At 52.2% G+C, this 17,366-nt stretch overlaps 1 protein-coding gene across 1 annotated transcript in view; it reads left to right on the forward strand.

Annotated features, from left to right (window-relative positions):
* The window catches only part of MUC2 (mucin 2, oligomeric mucus/gel-forming), a 98,052-nt gene extending 81,302 nt beyond the window's left edge, over positions 1-16,750 (forward strand). Inside the window, 15 exon segments of the mRNA XM_038765382.1 lie at positions 806-1,010; positions 1,671-1,849; positions 2,757-2,826; positions 2,924-3,024; positions 3,170-3,201; positions 6,415-6,592; positions 8,475-8,579; positions 9,995-10,035; positions 11,329-11,451; positions 11,532-11,627; positions 13,635-13,763; positions 14,619-14,658; positions 14,882-15,014; positions 16,394-16,652; positions 16,745-16,750. Of these exon segments, the coding sequence (XP_038621310.1) occupies positions 806-1,010; positions 1,671-1,849; positions 2,757-2,826; positions 2,924-3,024; positions 3,170-3,201; positions 6,415-6,592; positions 8,475-8,579; positions 9,995-10,035; positions 11,329-11,451; positions 11,532-11,627; positions 13,635-13,763; positions 14,619-14,658; positions 14,882-15,014; positions 16,394-16,652; positions 16,745-16,750 (1,697 nt within the window).
* The last annotated feature ends 616 nt before the right edge of the window (positions 16,751-17,366 follow it).

A 17,366-nucleotide genomic window follows, 5' to 3' on the forward strand; every position in this document is an offset into this window, starting at 1 on the left:
TGGGGGGTTCTAATCCCGGCTCCGCCATGTGTCAGCTGTGTGACCTTGGTCAAGTCACTTCACTTCTCTGGGCCTCAGTTCCCTCATCTGGAAAATGAGGATTGAGATTGTGAGCCCCACGTAGGACAGGGATCGTGTCCATCCTGATTTGCTTGTATCTAACCCAGAGTTTAGTACAGTGCCTGGCACATAGTAAGCGCTTAATAAGTACCATCACCATTATTATTATTATTGCTTGGGAGAGTACAATGCACAGAATTAGCAGACCCATTCCCTGCCTACAAGGAGCTCACAATCTAGGAGCCTCATCCCACGCTGCGAAGCAGTGTGGCTCAGTGGAAAGAGCACAGGCTTTGGAGTCAGAGATCATGGATTCAAATCCCGGCTCCGCCAATTGTCAGCCTTGTGACTTTGGGCAAGTCACTTAACTTCTCTGTGCCTCAGTTACCTCATCTGTAAAATGGGGATTAAAACTGTGAGCCCCCCATGGGACAACCTGATCACCTTGTAACCTCTCCAGCATTTAAAACAGTGCTTTACACGTAGTAAGCACTTAATAAATGCCATTATTATTATTATTATCCCTCTCCGAGGACCTCACATCCGGAATGGGTTAGGGAGTATGGAGTCCCACCGGCCTGAGTTGAGACTCAACATGCACGTGTGAGAGTGTGGGTGTGGGGGGAGCACGTGGAATCCCGCCCGTGGTTGGGTGACCATGGGCACGCACGTGTGTCCATGAACCCGGGGGAGTGTGCACATGTGTGTGCGCAACTGAGCATGAGCCGTATCTTCGCTCCTCCAGGAACCTGCACCAACAACACGGCGGACGACTGCATGCTGCCCTCGGGCGAGGTGGTCGACAACTGCGAGTACATGGCGGACGAGTGGGTGGTCAACGACCCCACCAAGCCACACTGCCCACACTTGAGCACGACCACCGAGGCCCCGCACACCACCCTGCCACCCGACTGCAAACCCTCGCCTCTCTGCCAACTCATCAAGGACAGGTGGGCCTGGCCTCGACTCCCTCACTGTCTGTCCTCTGGGGTCATGACCGCTGAGGGTCCTCCAGCAATTGCCCTGTCTGGAGGCACCATCCTCCCCAAGACCCTCCCCATCCCCTGTTCTCCCCCAGTGAGCCAGCACAGACCATCGAACATCCCTGACTCCCTTCTCTGTCCCTGACCCCACCCTCCGGTGATCCCACAGGAACCAATCTAACCCCCCTGGCTCTCTCTTCTTCATCCCTCACTCTCCCCACTGACCCAGCATGGACCATCCAACACTCCTGGCTCAACTCTCTCCATTCATTCCTTCAATCATATTTATTGAGTGCTTACTGTGTGCAGAGCACTGTATTAAGTGCTCCATCCCCGGCTCTCCCCAGTGACCCAACACGGGCCATCCAACACCTTCGACTCTCACCTCTCTATCCCTGACTCTCCCCCAGTAACCCAGCAGAGTCCCTGCTCCATGATGAATCCATCCCCCCTACCCACTTCTATTTTTGCTTCTATAAACTCTGGTCCCACCCCCTCCCGGCCCCCTCTCCAGACCGAAGCCCCTCCCTCAGTTCAGTCATCCACTGCAGTGGAAGTGGTGAGACCCTCCGTCCGGCGGCTGAGCCGAACAGAGCCGATGCCAATCGGGGTCGTGTCTCCCTTCAGCCTCTTCTCCAAGTGCCATGCCGCCGTCTCCCCAGACGACTTCTACAATGCCTGCGTCTTTGACAGCTGCTCCGTCCCCAATGATGGCATAGAGTGTGCCAGTTTGCAGGCCTACGCCACCCTCTGTAGCTCTGAGGGCCACTGTGTCGCCTGGAGAAACCACACTCGGGGAAGTTGCCGTAAGTGAACAGTGTGGTTCGGTGGAAAGAGCGCGGGCTTTGGAGTCAGAGGTCATGGATTCAAATCCCGGCTCCACCACTTGTCAGCGTGTGACTTTGGGCAAGTCACTTAACTTCTCTGTGCCTCAGTTACCTCATCTGTAAAATGGGGATTAAAACTGTGAGCCCCCCATGGGATAACCTGATCACCTTGTAACCTCTCCAGCATTTGAAACAGTGCTTTACACGTAGTAAGCACTTAATAAATGTCATTATTATTATTATTATTAAGTGGGTGGGCATCTCTCTCATGGAGTGGCCTGTCCCGCCCCACTGGGCCCTGTGACCACCTCCACTGCCATCCTTGGTTCACCCCTCGTCCAGCCAGCCAGATCCTCCCTCATCGTGGGAGGGAGCCCTGGTCACATCCAAATGGTGGTCGCTGAGTCACGTGGGTGGACCGACAACAGCCCTGATCGGGCCTGGGGCTGAGGCAGACAGGGGACCATCAGGAGGGATGCAACCCTGGCCCCTGAGAGTTCACTGGCTCAGAGGAATGGGGAGCGGAGACCCCCACCCCATTAACTGGACGGGGCATGGGGAACACACAGAGGTTCAATGACCTGCCGGGAGTCTCACAGCAGGCCTGAGGCAGGGTCAGGATTAGAGCTTGGGTCTCATGGCTCCCCACCCACACTGTCCCTGGGGGGATCCAGTGAGAAATATAGGCCCAGCCAATGCCTGGTCTTGGAGATGGCATTGGAGGGGTGATCCCTACATCCTCCCTGAGTCCTCCTGGGGCTGGCAGTTCTGGTGGAGGGGGGGGGTCCCATAGCTCTGTGCTGGGGGGGATCCGTCTTCCTCCGGGGTCTCCTGGGCCCCTTTCTGCATCTCAGTATGTGCCGGTCTTGGTTCTGTCCCCCTGCAGCCATGACTTGCCCCAGCAACAAAGAGTATCGGGCATGTGGACCGGAGAATGAGCCCAGCTGCAAGAGCAGGTACACGGTGCCTGCTGCCTTGGGGTGTGGAGGGTAAGGCCTGCTAGGGGGACCTGCTAAGCTGACGAGGGTGGTCTCTCTCCCTTGTTCTTCTCAGCGTTGGACCCCAGAACAGTACCCAGTTAATCGAGGGCTGCTTCTGCCCAGAGGGCACCATCAACTATGCCCCTGGAATGGACGTCTGCATGGATATATGTGGTAGGTTGGGGGTAGCTGACATCCCCCAGCCATGGGGGTGGGGGCGGGCCAGACCCAGGCCTCGGTTTATCCAGAGATCGGTGTTCCCTGTCCGTGAAGTAACCAATTGCTCTCTCTCTCTCTCTCTGTCTTTTTTGGTCCACAGGCTGCGTCGGACCAGACAATATACCACGGCAGGTAGGCTGGGGCGCTGATCCTCAGATGGGATTTTTTGGTTATTTTAACCATATTTTACGGTATTAAGTACTTACTCTATACCAGGCACTCTTCTAAGTCCTGGAGTAGATACAGGAAAATCAGGTTGGACACAATCCCTGTCCCACAGGGGACTCACACTCTTCATCCCCATTTTGTAGATGAGGTAAGTGAGGCCCAGAGAAGTGAAGTGACTTGCTGAAGGTCACACAGTGGACAAGTGGGGGAGCTGGGATAAGAACCCAGGTCCTTCTGATTCCCAGGCCCGTGCTCTGTCCACTAGGCCACCCTGCTTTTCAGTATTGGACTCTGCCGTCCTAGCAGACTTGGGGTTGTGGGGGAGGGGAGTTTGGCGAAACTCTTTCCTCCTCCCCTGGGGAAAAGGAGAAACTGTCATGGCTTGGCCAGAGATGGGCTTGGTCCACAAAGCCTGTCCGGGAGGATTTTCCCAGAACCCCACTGGGCGGCAAACCACCCATAGCTGGGGATGCCAAAACGTTTGCCTCATCCTGTCCTGCTCCCGAGTGAGGGTAAGGCCCTTCTGCCTTCTGTCCCTCACCTCCCCCACTGTCTCCTGAGCCCGCCTTGACCCTCATCAATCAATCGATCAATGACATTTATCGAGGGCTTACTGTGTGCAAAGCTCTGTGCCAAGCATTCCGGAAAGTACAAGAGTCAGCAGGCATGATCCCTGCCCTTGAGGGGCTTCCAGTCTTGTTCTAGACTGTGAGCTTGTTGTGGGCAGGGAATGTGTCTGATGTTATATTGTACTCTCCCAAGCACTTAGTACAGTGCTTTGCACACAGTAAGTGCTTAATGAATAGGATTATTATTATTAATAATGGACATGATCCCTGCCCTCCGGGAGATTACAGTCTACTGTGTGCAGAGCATTGAACTGAGCACTTGGGAAAAGACAATAGAGTTAGTAGACAAGTACCCTCCCCTCTAGGAACTTCATTCATTCAATCATATTCATTGAGTGCTTACTGTGTGCAAAGCACTAGTCTAAGCACTTGGAAGAGTATGATATAACAACAAATAGACAAACTCCTGCCCACAACAAGCTCATGGTCTAGAGGGGAAGACTAAAGGGGGAGACAAACATTAATGTGCAAAAATAAATGAATGGGTAAATAAATAAATTACAGATATATAGATACCTAAATATGTGCTGTGGGGTGGGAGGGAGGATGAATGAAGGAGCCGGTAAGAGCGGCGCAGAAGGGAGTGGGAGAAGAGGAGAGGAGGGCTTAGTCAGGGAAGGCTTCTTGGAGGAGATGTGCCTTCAGTAAGATTTTGAAGATGGGGAGAGCAATTATCTGTCCGATATGAGGAGGGAGGGCATTCTAGGCCAGAAATAGGATGTGAGCAAGAGGTCAGTGGCATGACAGATGAGATCGAGGTACAGTGAGAAGTATAGCAGTAGAGGAGCACAGTGTGCTGCCTGGGTTCTAGCAGGACAGTAGCGAAGGAGGTTTCTTCTGGAGCTAGTACTGGGCAATATTTCATTCATTCATTCATTCAGTCATATTTATTGAACACTTACTGTGCCCTTGGAAAGTACAATTTGGCAAAAGGTAGGGACAATCCTTGTTGAAGAAGGGGCAGGAGCGGGGAGGGATGGGGAGAGGGGGAGGAGAGATTTTCAGGCAGTCACGCCTGATGGTGTCTATTTTGTGGATGAAATAAGTGGCTGGGTCATTGGGGACAAGGGATGGGGGAGATGGGGAGACAGGAGACCTGAAGAGAGAGTAAAATGTCTGGAACAACCAGAAAGGGTGATGGGCATGGGTGTCAATAAAGGTGGAGAAAAGGTTTTGCTGGGCAGAGGAGAGGGCACTCTCCTGTGTGCAGAACACTATACTGAACATTTGGGAGAGGACAATAGAGTTAGTAGACGCGGCCCCCGCCCTCCAAGAGCTGACAGTCTACTGTGTGCAGAGCACTGTGCCAAGTACTTGGGAGAAGACAACAGCATGGGAGAAGCAGCATGGCTCAGTGGAAAGAACCCGGGCTTTGGAGTCAGAGGTCATGGGTTCAAATCCCGGCTCTGCCAATTGTCAGCTGTGTGACTTTGGGCAAGTCACTTCACTTCTCTGTGCCTCAGTTCCCTCATCTGTATAATGGGGATGAAGACTGTGAGCCCCCCCAGGACAACCTGATCACCTTGTCACCTCCCCAGCGCTTAGAACAGTGCTTTGCACATAGTAAGTGCTTAATAAATGCCATTATTATAAGACAACAAAGTTGCCTTAATATAATAATGATATTATAATGATATATATATAATGAATAATGATATATTAAGATAATAATAATAATAATGGTATTTGTTAAGGGCTTATTATGAGCCAAGCACTGTTCTAAGCACTGTGGTAGGTCTAAAGTAATCAGGTTGTCCCATGTGGGGCTCCCAGTCTCAATCCTCATTTTACAGATAAGGTAACCGAGGCACAGAGAAGTTAAGTGGCTTGCCCAAGGTCACCCAGCAGACAAGTGGTGGATCTGGGATTAGAACCCACGTCCCCCGATTCCCAAGCCTGTGCTCTTGCCACTAAGCCACGCTGCTTCTCTGTGACACCTTCTCAAGTAGACACGGCCCCTGCCCTCCAGGAGAGGACAGTCTAGCTGACAGGCCCTGGTTAGTTGAAATCTGCATTGGGGGGACTCAGAGCAGGGAAACCTGAGAGCAGGTTAATAATAATAATATTAATAATAATGATATTTGTTAAGTGCTTACCATGTGCAAAGCACTGTTCTCAGCTCTAGGGAGGATACAAGGTGATTAGGTTGTCCCACGTGGGGCTCACAGTCTTAATCCCCATTTTACAGATGAGGTAACTGAGGCCCAGAGAAGTGACTTGTCCAAAGGCACACTGCCGTAACAAGTGGCGGAGTTGGAATTAGAACCCATGACCTCTTACTCCCAAACCCGTACCCTTTCCATTGAGCCACACTGCTTACATAGAGCAGGTTGTGCATCTGTAGTGGACAAAGAAATCATCCCATTTCCAGGAACCGTTTTGATTCCATCTACCCCCCGGGGCCTCTTGGTTGGGGGTGGAGGGGCTCTCTGTACCCCTAGCCCTGCCCCAGCACCCACAGAGGGCCCACCCGGGGTACTGTGTGGGTGCACACCTGAGTGTGGTTCTGCCCGAGTCTGCCCCTCACCATTTCCCTCTCCCAAACCAGTTCGGTGAGACCTTCGTCCTGGACTGCAATGACTGCATCTGTCTGGAGGGTGGCATGGGCATCCAGTGCCAGCCCAAGAAGTGCCCCCAGATGCTGTTGAGGGCATGTCCTGAAGATGGCACCTATCCCGTGGTGGAGTACAACCCCAACGACCCATGCTGCAACATCTCCACGTGCCGTAAGTGGCCCTTCACTTCTCTCCCGTTCTCCCCATGCTGGGTCGGGGCACATGCGGATGGGCTCCGGGTCGTGGGACCCGTTAGGCTGCTGTTGGGCAGGCAGCGGTGTGCCCAGCTCTGCCGTAGGGCTTTGTGTTTGGAGGGGAGTTAGGTCTGATTGACAGAGGGTCCTGGAAAGTCTGTTAGGTGGATGGGGAGTCTGTTTGATTCATTCAATTCATTCATTCAATTGTATTTATTGGGCACTTACTGTGTGCAGAGCACTGTACTGAGTGCTTGGGAGAGGACAATACAGCAAATAAACAGACACAGTCCCTGCCCACAATGAACTTGTATTTATTCATTCATTCAATCGTATTTATTGAGTGCTTACTGTGTGCAGAGCACTGTACTAAGCTCTTGGGAAGTACAAGTCGCAACATATAGAGACGGTCCCTAACCAACAGCAGGCTCACAGTCTAGAAGGGGGAGACAGACAACAAAACAAAACTTGCAGACAGGTGTCAAACTCGTCAGAACAAATAGAATTAAAGCTACATGCACATCATTAACAAAATAAATAGAAAAGTAAATATGTACAAGTAAAGTAGCGTAATAAATCTGTACAAATATATATACAAGTGCTATGGGGAGGGGAAGGAATTGGGGGGGGGGATGGGGAGGAGGAGAGGAAAAAGGGGGCTCAGTCTAGGAAGGCCTCCTGGAGGAGGTGAGCTCTCAGTAGGGTTTTGAAGGGAGGAAGAGAGCTAGCTTGGCAGATGTGCGGAGGGAGGGCATTCCAGGCCAGGGGAAGGTCGTGGCCTGGGGGTCGACGGCGGGACAGGCAAGAACAATAAACATTGAAGGAAAAGCACCAGGAGAAAATGGAGCCTGAATATCCCAGGGATAATGAATATCTCCCTTAGGGATGTTAGACCATGACTCCATAGCAGGACAGGGACTGTATCCAATCTATTTTTCTTCATTCTTTCATTCAATCGTATTTATTGGGCACTTACTGTGTGCAGAGCACTGTACTGAGTGCTTGGGAGAGGACAATATAGCAAATAAACAGACAAGTTCCCTGCCCACAATGAGCTTACAATCTAGAGTCGGGGAGACAGACAATATTATAAATAAATAAATGACAGATATGGAAATAAATGCTGTGGGGCTGGGAGGGAGAAAGAACAATGGGAGCAAGTCAGGTGATGCAGAAGGGAGTAGGAGAAAGGAAAAGGAGAGGCCTAGTTAGGGAAGACCTCTTGGAGGAGATGGGCCTTCAATAAGACTTGGAAGCGGGTGAGAGTCATTGCCTGTTGGATATGAGAAGGGAGGGCATTCCAGGCCAGAGGCAGGACGTGGGTGAGGGCTTTGCAGCCGAAGTGTGCAGGCCAGGTTGTAGTAGGAGAGTACCAAGGTAAGGTAGGAGGGGGCAAGGAGATAGAGGGCTTTAAAGCCAATGGTGAGGAGTTTTCGTTTGATATGGAGGTGGATGGGTGGCCACTAGAGTTTTATGAGAAGGGGGGTGACATGTCCCGAACATTTCTGTAGAAAAATGATCCAGGCAGCAGAGTAAAATATGGACTGGAGTGGGGAGAGACAGGAGGTTGGGAGGTCAGCAAGGAAGCTGATGCTGTAATCCAGGCGGGATAGGATAAGCGATTGTATTAATGTGGTAACAGTTTGGATGGAGAAGAAAGGGCAGATTTTAGTGTGTCATGAAGGTGGAACCAGCAGGATGGACAAGGAAACCTGTCCTGAGGGGCCCTCAGTCGTGGGACGGTGGTGGGCCACCCCTGACCTTCAGAGGGGAAAATCACGTCCTTCCTGGGTACTGGCCCATATCGGCGGTCCAGCCACCAGAACCTGGTCTACGTTCCTCTCGTTTGTCCCCTCCAGGTTGCAACGTCAGCCTCTGCAAGGCCAAGCCGCCCAAGTGCTCGCTTGGATTTGAGCTCAAGAGCGAGCTGGTCCCAGGCCGGTGCTGCCCTGTCTACTCCTGTGGTGAGTCCCGGCCGGAGCAAGGAACACCGGAGGGGCAGTTGGTGGGAGTCGGGGACAACTCCTCTTCAACTCCCTCCTGGTGTCATTCATCCATTCAATTGTATTTATTGAGCACTTACTATGTGCAGAGCACAGTACTAAGCGCTTGGGAGAGGACAACGATAACAATAAACAGACAAATTCCCCGCCCACAACGAGCTTACAATCTAGAGAGGAGGTCACCATAGAGACAGTGGGATGTCCCATCAGCTGGGACCCTGGAGCTAGTCAGCCAGTCAGGCATTCGGTCATTCATATTTATTGAGCGCTTACTGTGTGCAGAGTGCTGTCCTAAGCACTCAGGAGAGGACAATAGAACTGAAAACAGACACAATATGAAGAGGGCTTCCCCCTCTTCCCCCTAATGGAGCTGGGTCCTCCCTGGCCTCAAGGTAAAAGAAGACCCCTACCTCAAACATATAATGATAGCATTTATTAAGTGCTTACTATGCGCAAAGCACTGTTCTAAGCACTGGGGAGGTTACAAGGTGATGAGGTTGTCCCATGGGGGACTCACAGTCTTAATCCCCATTTTACAGATGAGGTAACTGAGGCCCAGAGAAGTGAAGTGACTTGCCCAAAGTTACACAGCTGACAAGTGCTGGAGGCGGGATTTGAACCCATGACCTCTGACTCCAAAGCCCGGGCTCTTTCCACTGAGCCACGCTGCTTCTCTGCAACATGGCAACAGAGACATCAGGAAGACTCGAGGGGTTTCTAGTCTGCCCCAAAGTGGCTTTAGTCATGGGTTCTCTCTCCCTTGGAGGGTGAATAAGAGAACAATGGTCACTGCTCCCCTGGACATGGTGTAGACACAGCCCTATTTGGAGATGGGGGATGGACCCAATGGCTTTGGGGTCCTGGTCAGGGAAAGGGAGAAGGGGAAGGGATAGAATGGGCGGCAGTTCTGATGTTCCTATTAGAAAAGAAACAGCGTGGTCTAGTAGATAGAAGGCCAGCCTGGGAGTCACAAGGACCCGGGTTCTAATCCCAGGTCTGCCATTGTCTGCTGGGTGACCTTGGGCAAGTCACTTCACTTCTCTGGGCCTCAGTTCCCTCATCTTTAAAATGGGGATTCAGATTGTGAGCCCCATGTGGGACAGGGACTGTATCCAACCTTGGATCTACCCCAGCACTTAGTACAGTGCTTGGCACATAGTAAGCACTTAACAAGTACTGTACAAAAAGAGAGGCAGAGGGGGCAGGTAGGAAGGGCGATACCCACCCCACGATGGGTTTTGGGTGGGATTGGAGCCGGAAGGGTTGGGTGGGGTGGGGGTGGGGGGCAGATTGGGTGGGGAAGGAGGGGCGAGAACATGGCCATCTCCCGGCTCATGGAGCTTGCTGAAAATCCTCTGGCCTATTTCTCTCTATAGTGTCGAAGAGAGTCTGTGTCGTCGGAGACGCTGAATACAAGGTAGGCACCCGGACGTCTCTCCCTGGAACTGGGGAGGGGGTGCCCGGGGGTGGATTAAACCCTGCCCATGCACCCAACACTGTGCTGAGTGCCCAGTCAGACCCAGAGAATCAGAACAGGCCCCAAGCCCCAGCCCACACAAGGTCACTGTCAGTGAGGGATGGGGAGTGGGGCTCTCATCTCCATTTTACAGATGAGGGAACCAAGGCCCACAGAGGTTGAGTGGCACGCCCTTGGTCACACAGCAGGCCGGGGGAAGAGCCAGGATTAGAACCCGGGGCCCCAGACTTCCCGGACTGGGCTCTGGCCACCAGGCCGTGCCACCGCCCCAAGAACATATTCGTTCCAAGACTGGACCTTCTGTGGAAGGATCTGGAATTCGGGGCCAGGGAGGGGAATTGGAGATCATCATCATCATCAGTGGTATTTATTGAACTCTTACTATGTGCAGAGCACTGTTTAAGCGCTTGGAAGAAGACAATACAAAATAATTAGCAGACACGCTCCCTTTCCATAACAAGCTTACAATCTAGACGGGAATAGAGAAGCAGCATGGCCTAGTGGGTAGAGCCCATGGGCTCCATCACTTATCTGTTGTGTGACCTTGGACAAGTCACTTCACTTCTCTGTGTCTCAGTTCCTTCATCTATAAAATGGGTATTAAGATTGTGAGTCCAATTGAGGACAGCGACTGTGCCCAACCTGATTAGCTTGTATCTACCTCAGCACTTAGTGCAGTTCCTGGTACATAGTAAGCGCTTAATGCATATCATAAAAAGAAAGCACTTACTATATGTTGAGCACTGCTAAGAGCCCTGCGAAAGTTACAAATCGATCAGGTTGGGTATAGTCCCTTTCCCACATGGGCTCACAGTCTAAGTAGGCAGGAGAACAGGTACTGAATCCCCATTTTCCAGTTGAAATCACTCAATCAATCAGTGGTATTTATTAAACATTTACTGGCACATAATCAATCAATCACATTTATTGAATGCCTACTGTGTGCAGAGAACTGTACTAAGCGCTTGGGAGAGTACAGTACAACAATAAATAGACACATTCCCTGCCCACAACAAGCTTACAGTAAGTGCCTAATAAATACCATAACCCCCCCCCAAAGAAAAAACTGAGCCCCAGAAATTCTCCCTGCCGAAGGAAAACCATCCTGATGCCATCTCCCTCCCAGATTCCATTGCTCCAAATTCCCACCCAAAGCGAATCCCGGGTCTTCCATGCTCTTTCCTCAAGCTCACCTGGCTCTTCCTCTCTCCCTTTCTCTCTCTCTCCCCGAAGCCCGGCTCCCCTATTTACTCAGACAAATGCCAGAAGTGTAAATGCACCAGCCATTTCAACTCCAGCTCTCAACTCAACATCGTGGAATGCAGTCCCGTGCCATGCACCACTTCATGCAAACCGGTGAGCGGACGTCCAGCCCCTCTGTACCCCTTCACCCCCCAGCAGACCCCAGATGTGACCCCTCTTCCTCCTCTCCGCAGGGTTTCACCGAGACGCAGGTCTTGGGCGAGTGTTGTCCCAAGTGTGAACAGACTCACTGTGTCTGGACCAAGTTTACCCCGAACCTCCTCCTGAAAGTGAGTGGGGGTCACCAGACGGACCAGTGGGTGGTCTGGAGGCCCTTCGGGGAGGCGCGGGTCAGGGGGTGAGGGTGATGGGGTAGGCCAGGGCCAGCCGGTGGGCGGGAGCCAAAGCCTCCAGTGATCTCTCCGTCCTTCTAAGACGGCCAGTGAGGGAGGGGGTGCCTTCAGTGTTCAGGGTATCCCAGCCCATGAGGATGGCCTAACACTAGCCAAAGCAGGGTTGGTATTTATTGAGCATCTGTTGAATGCTGTGTGCTATACTGAGTGCTTGGGAGACTACAACAGAAGCACAAGTTCATTCGTTCGTTCATTCATTCAGTGTATTTATTGAGCTCTTACTGTGTGCAGAGCACTGTACTAAGTGCTTGGGAGAGTACAATATAACAATAAACAGACACATTCCCTGCCCACAACAAGCTTACAGTCTAGAGAGGGAGACAGATGTTAATAGAAATAAATGAATTATGGATATGGACATATATTTTTGGGGGTTTGGAGTGGGGAGGAATAAAGGGAGCAAGCCAGGGCAACGCAGAGGGGAGTTCATTCATTCAGTCTTATTTATTGAGCTCTTACTGTGTGCAAAGCAGTGTGCTAAGTACTGGGAAGAGTACAATATAATAAACAGACACATTCCTGCTCACAACGAGCTCATTGTCTAGAGGGGGAGACAGACTTTAACATAAACAAATAGATAAATAAATAAAGTACAGCTATATAAAGATACATACATATGTGCTGTGGGATGGGAAGGAGGATGAATGAAGGAGCGAGTCAGAGTGGTGCAGAAAGGAGTGGGAAAAGAGGAGAGGAGGGCTTAGTCAGGGAAGGCTTCTTGAAGGAGATATGCCTTGATTGGGAGTGGGAGAAGAGGAAAGGAGGGCTTAGTCCGGGAAGGCCTTCGATAAGGCTTTGAAGGGAACAAGTCACATATCCTGCCCTCAAGGCGCTTCCACTCTAAGTGGAGAGGCAGATGCAAGCAAAGGAGGAAAGCCCAATGGAGGGTGCTGGGGGAAGACCAGAATGGGGTGGGGTGAACTATCAGAATAAAGAACTACTGGCATAACCCCACGTGGGCTAAGGGAGCCTGGTGAGTTGAGCCAGCATTAATTGGGGAAGGCTTCTTGGAGGAGGTGGGATTTCAGAAGATCCTGGAGGCCAGGAGAGGCCGGCAGATTGGACAGATTTGAGGTTGGAGGAGGGAGTTCCAGGCTTGAGTGGGGAGAATCAGGAGCAGGCGACAGGTGGAGAGAACGAGTTGGGGAGAAATGGTAGGGCTGAGAGGTGAGGAGGGGAGACCCAGGGGTGAAGAACATAAATTCATGAATTCATTCATTCATTCAATCGTATTTATTGATTGCTTTCTGCATACAGAGCACTGTACTAAGTGCTTGGGAAAGCAAAATACAATAATAAACAGACACATTTCCTGCCCACAACGAGCTTATATTTAGGGGAGGTGGGAGAGAACTGAGAGGTGTAAGAGAGTAAGCTGGGCAGAGGTGGGAGGGAGTGTGGTACAGGGGAAGCATGGTACAGGGAAAGCAGCATGTTGTAGTGGCTACAGCATGGGTTTAGGAGTCAGAAGGTCATAGGTTCTAATCTCGGCTCCATCACTTGTCTGCTATGTGGCCTTGGACAAGTCACTTTACTTCTCTGTGCCTCAGTGATCTCATCTGCAAAGTGGGAACTAAGACTATGAGGCCCATGTGGGACAGGGACTGTGTCCAACCTGATTTGCTTGTATCTACCCCAGCGTTCAGTACAGTGCCTGGTACATAGTAAGCACTTAACAAATACCAAAATTATTATTATCACGGACCTGGGAGGGGTGGAGAGTGTAAGCTGCGGGTAAGTGGGAGGGAGCCAGGAGGTACCGAGAGTTGGGGAAGACCTGAGGCCAGAGTGAGAGGGGAGACATCGGACCGTGGGGGTGGCCCGGGGAGGCCACTGCCACCCAGATTCTGGGGCCCCTTCTAATCTGGCTATCACTTCTGGCAGCCTGGGGAGATAAAGAATGACCCTATGGACAACTGCACCGTGTACAGCTGCGTAAAGCACAAAGAGCAATTCATCTCCTCCATCTCTGAGATCACCTGCCCCGACTTCGACCCCGACACCTGCGAGCCCGTCAGTACAATGCCCGCCCTCGCTTTGGGGGGGGGAAAGGAAATGGGGTGGTCCACTCTCTGGGCAAGGAGTTTCATTCGGCAGGGGAGTGGGGGAATAGGGGAATGATTCCAATGGCCAACGGGCTCAATCTGTATTGGTCTGGTGACGCAGATGGCCAATCAGTGGAGACGACAGTCCCCAAAGCTGTGGGTGGGACAGCCACCTTGGCCTGGTTCTCAGATCGGTCTTGAGGGTGTCCATTTTGGGCTCAAGAGACCCCCACAGTGGGTGGCTTCTGGCCTCTTCCCTCTCCAGATCTGTCCCCCAGTACTCCAAATCCCCACCCCTCTTCCCCCTCGTGCTTCCAAAGTCAAGTTGAACCTGATGAATGGGTTCTGGAAGTCTTTTCCTGAAGGTTTCTGGGAGCCGGAGATGATGAGTCTGATCCATGGCATCTGAGCTGGTGTTTTTAGGGGCCGGAACGTCCAATGGTTCCTGGAGGTGGCTGAGCTTCGGATCTGCCCACTGCCCACTCGTGCTTCGAGGGGTCACTCTCTTCTGTCACAGCTATTCCAGTAGCCCTCGGATGGGGGCCCTTCTACAGCTCCCAGGCTTGTGTCCTGTGTGAGGGGAATGTCTTGGTATTTACAGAACACTTACTGGGGGCAGAGAACTGTACTAAGCACTTCTGACCATAGTTGTTCATTAAACACTTGCAGTGTGCTGAGCCCTGGGGAGGGGAGGGGACCCTGGAGCCCAGAGAGGCTCGTTGTCTTGACTCCCATCACCCAGTGGGGTGGGGGCCAAGTTAGAGCCGGGGTAGACCCCCAGGTCTCCGGAGCTGATGGCTTTGCTTCTCTCTGTATTTTTCAGGGCACGATCACTTTTATGCCCAACGGCTGCTGTAAGACATGTAAGTAGCAACTGGGGTGTGGAGAGAGTCGGAGGGTGGTCTCGTCATGGGGGTCCCCCTGAGGAGCTTCCGGAGGGCCACAGAAGCTGGAGGTGACCAACTTCCTTCCGTGGGAGGGGAGCCTGGGCCGGGGGGCTCACTGACCGGGGAAGGGGCCAAGCCCTACCACCTGGCCCAGGTACCCCGCTCGGCTCCAACGGCTCCCGTGTCCCCCCATTTCCAGGTGTCCCCCGCGACGAGACCAAGATCCCGTGCTCGCTGGTGCCAAGCTGGGAGTTCATCAGTTACAAAGGCTGCCGTAGCCCCCAGAAAGTCCAGCTCAGCCACTGCACTGGTGTCTGCCAAACCTACTCCATGTGAGTGCTCCTGCCCCTGACCCCTGACCCCTGACACCTGACCCCGACCCACCACCATGGCATCAGCCGCACTTTCACCATGGGAGTGCTGACAGCCCTGACCCCTGACCCCGACTCGATTCATGGGTGTCTGCCACACCTTCTCCATGTGAGGGCTGCTGGCCCTGATGCTTGACCCCTAACCACTGACCCCTGACTCCTACCCACTGCTCCACCACATCTTCTCAATCAATCAGTCAGGGGTATCTATTGTGTTTCTATTGTGTGTAGAGAATCGTGTTATGCACTTGGGAAAGCACAATGCAATAGATCTGGAAGACTGGATCCCTGCTCACTGCAGGCTTACTGTATCTTGGAGAGAAAGGCATTAAAATAAATTACAGATTGGGGAAATAGTAGGGAAGCAGAGTTGCCTAATGGAGAGAGCTTGGGGCTGGAAATCAGAAGGACCTGGGTTCTAATCCCGCCTCACCACTTGCCTGCCATTTGACCTTGGGCAAGTTACTTCATTTCTCTGGGCCTCAGTTCCCTCATTTAAAAATGGAGATTAAGATTGTGAGCCCTAGGTGGGACAGGGACTCTGTCCAACCCGATTTAACCTGATCACCTTGTATCCCCCCCAGTGCTTAGAACAGTGCTTTGCACATAGTAAGCGCTTAACAAACGCCATCATTATTTTTATTATTGTATCTACCCCAGCACTTAGTACAGTGCCTGGCACATAGTAAGCACGTAACAAGTACCACAACTATTATTATTATTATATAAGGACATGGAGATAAGTGCTGTGGGGCTGGGCTGGGTATCATACTTCTTAAGGGGGCCACAGCCAAGTGTAGAGTTGACGTTGAGTTGGGAGGGTTACCAGACTCCTGATCCTGTTCCCTCAGGACTGTGCCCTCCCTCTTCCCATCACATGACCCTGGGAGGATGTTGGGGGCCAGGGCCACAGGCTCCTTCAGAGGGGCAGAGAACTTGCACCCAGAGAGGTTGAGAGACAGATTCCCGAACCCCTCAGCTTGGTGGGACTCAAATTCAGGTCTCCTCCTCTCCTTCTCCTTGTTCTCCTCATCCTCCTGCCACTGCTGTTGCTGAGGCGACCCCTCAAACACGTCAAGTGCTTGGATTCTCTCAACACTTCCCACCTCGGCTGCTGATGGCCTATTCCACCCTTCCCATGAGGGAAGGGAACAATGGAGCCTTCACCCCATTGTTCAGCGGGTCAAACGGAGGCCCAGGGCAGTCACGGGGCAGGCCGGGGGCTGAGTTGGGCCTGGAACCCAGGTCTCCCGACTCCCGGGCCCCTCCCCACTGGGTCCTACCATCTGGGGAGGGGGTCCCCGGCCCTTCTGACACCACCACTCCCACACATCCCACAGGTACTCAGCCATGGCAAACTCCTTGAACTACAAGTGTTCCTGCTGCAAAGAGGAGAAGACAACTACACGTGAGATCCTGCTGGACTGCCCGAATGGAAGCCAGCTCAGCTACACCTATACAGTCATTGACAGCTGCCAGTGTGAGGAAACGGCCTGCCGTTACCCCTCCCGAAACCTTGCCGGTGAGGAGGCCGCCCCTGTTCACGCCGAGGAGACACGCCAGGGTTCCGGGGTCAGCGGCAGCACGGCCCGTGACCGCGTTAGACGGGCGATGAGGGGGAGACCCATCTCCTGGCACTGAGCCCCCTAGCCCCGTGCCCTGTGAACCTCACTCCCCCGATCCGTCTGCAGTGTTGATTTGATTTTGATTTGATTTTAAGCGCTTAGTACAGTGCTCTGCACACTGTAAGCGCTCAATAAATCAGATTGAATGAATGAATGAATGAATTTGATGTCTTTTCCCTGACTGATTGGGTTGTCATACCCCTGTCTTTGACCCCCTCCTCCGTCCCCAACTTGTGACCCTGCCACTGTCCCTGACTTTCACTTCTATTTAATAAAGTGGCTTCAGTGCATCAATTAGTCCATGGTTCATTCATTCATTCAATCGGATTTATTGAGCGCTTGTTCATTCGGTTGTGTTTATTGAGCTCTTATTCACTCAATTGTATTTATCAAGCGCTTAGTGTAGGTAAAGCAGTTTAGAGAAGCAGCATAGCATAGTGGGTAGAGACCAAGCCTGGGAGTCATGGGGACCATGGCCGGCTCTGCCGTTTATCTGCTGTGTGACTTTGGGCAAATCACTTCACTTCTCTGGGCCTCAGTGACCTCATCTGTAAAAGGGGATCGAGACTGTAAGCCCCACATAGGACAGGGACTGTGTTCAACCCTATTTGGTTGTATCCACCCCAGAGCTTAGAACAGTGCCTGGCACATAGTAGTGCTTAACAAATACCACAATTATGATTATTAT

The sequence above is a fragment of the Tachyglossus aculeatus genome, chromosome 22 (assembly GCF_015852505.1).
Source record: "Tachyglossus aculeatus isolate mTacAcu1 chromosome 22, mTacAcu1.pri, whole genome shotgun sequence".
Classification (NCBI taxonomy): Eukaryota; Metazoa; Chordata; class Mammalia; order Monotremata; family Tachyglossidae; genus Tachyglossus; species Tachyglossus aculeatus.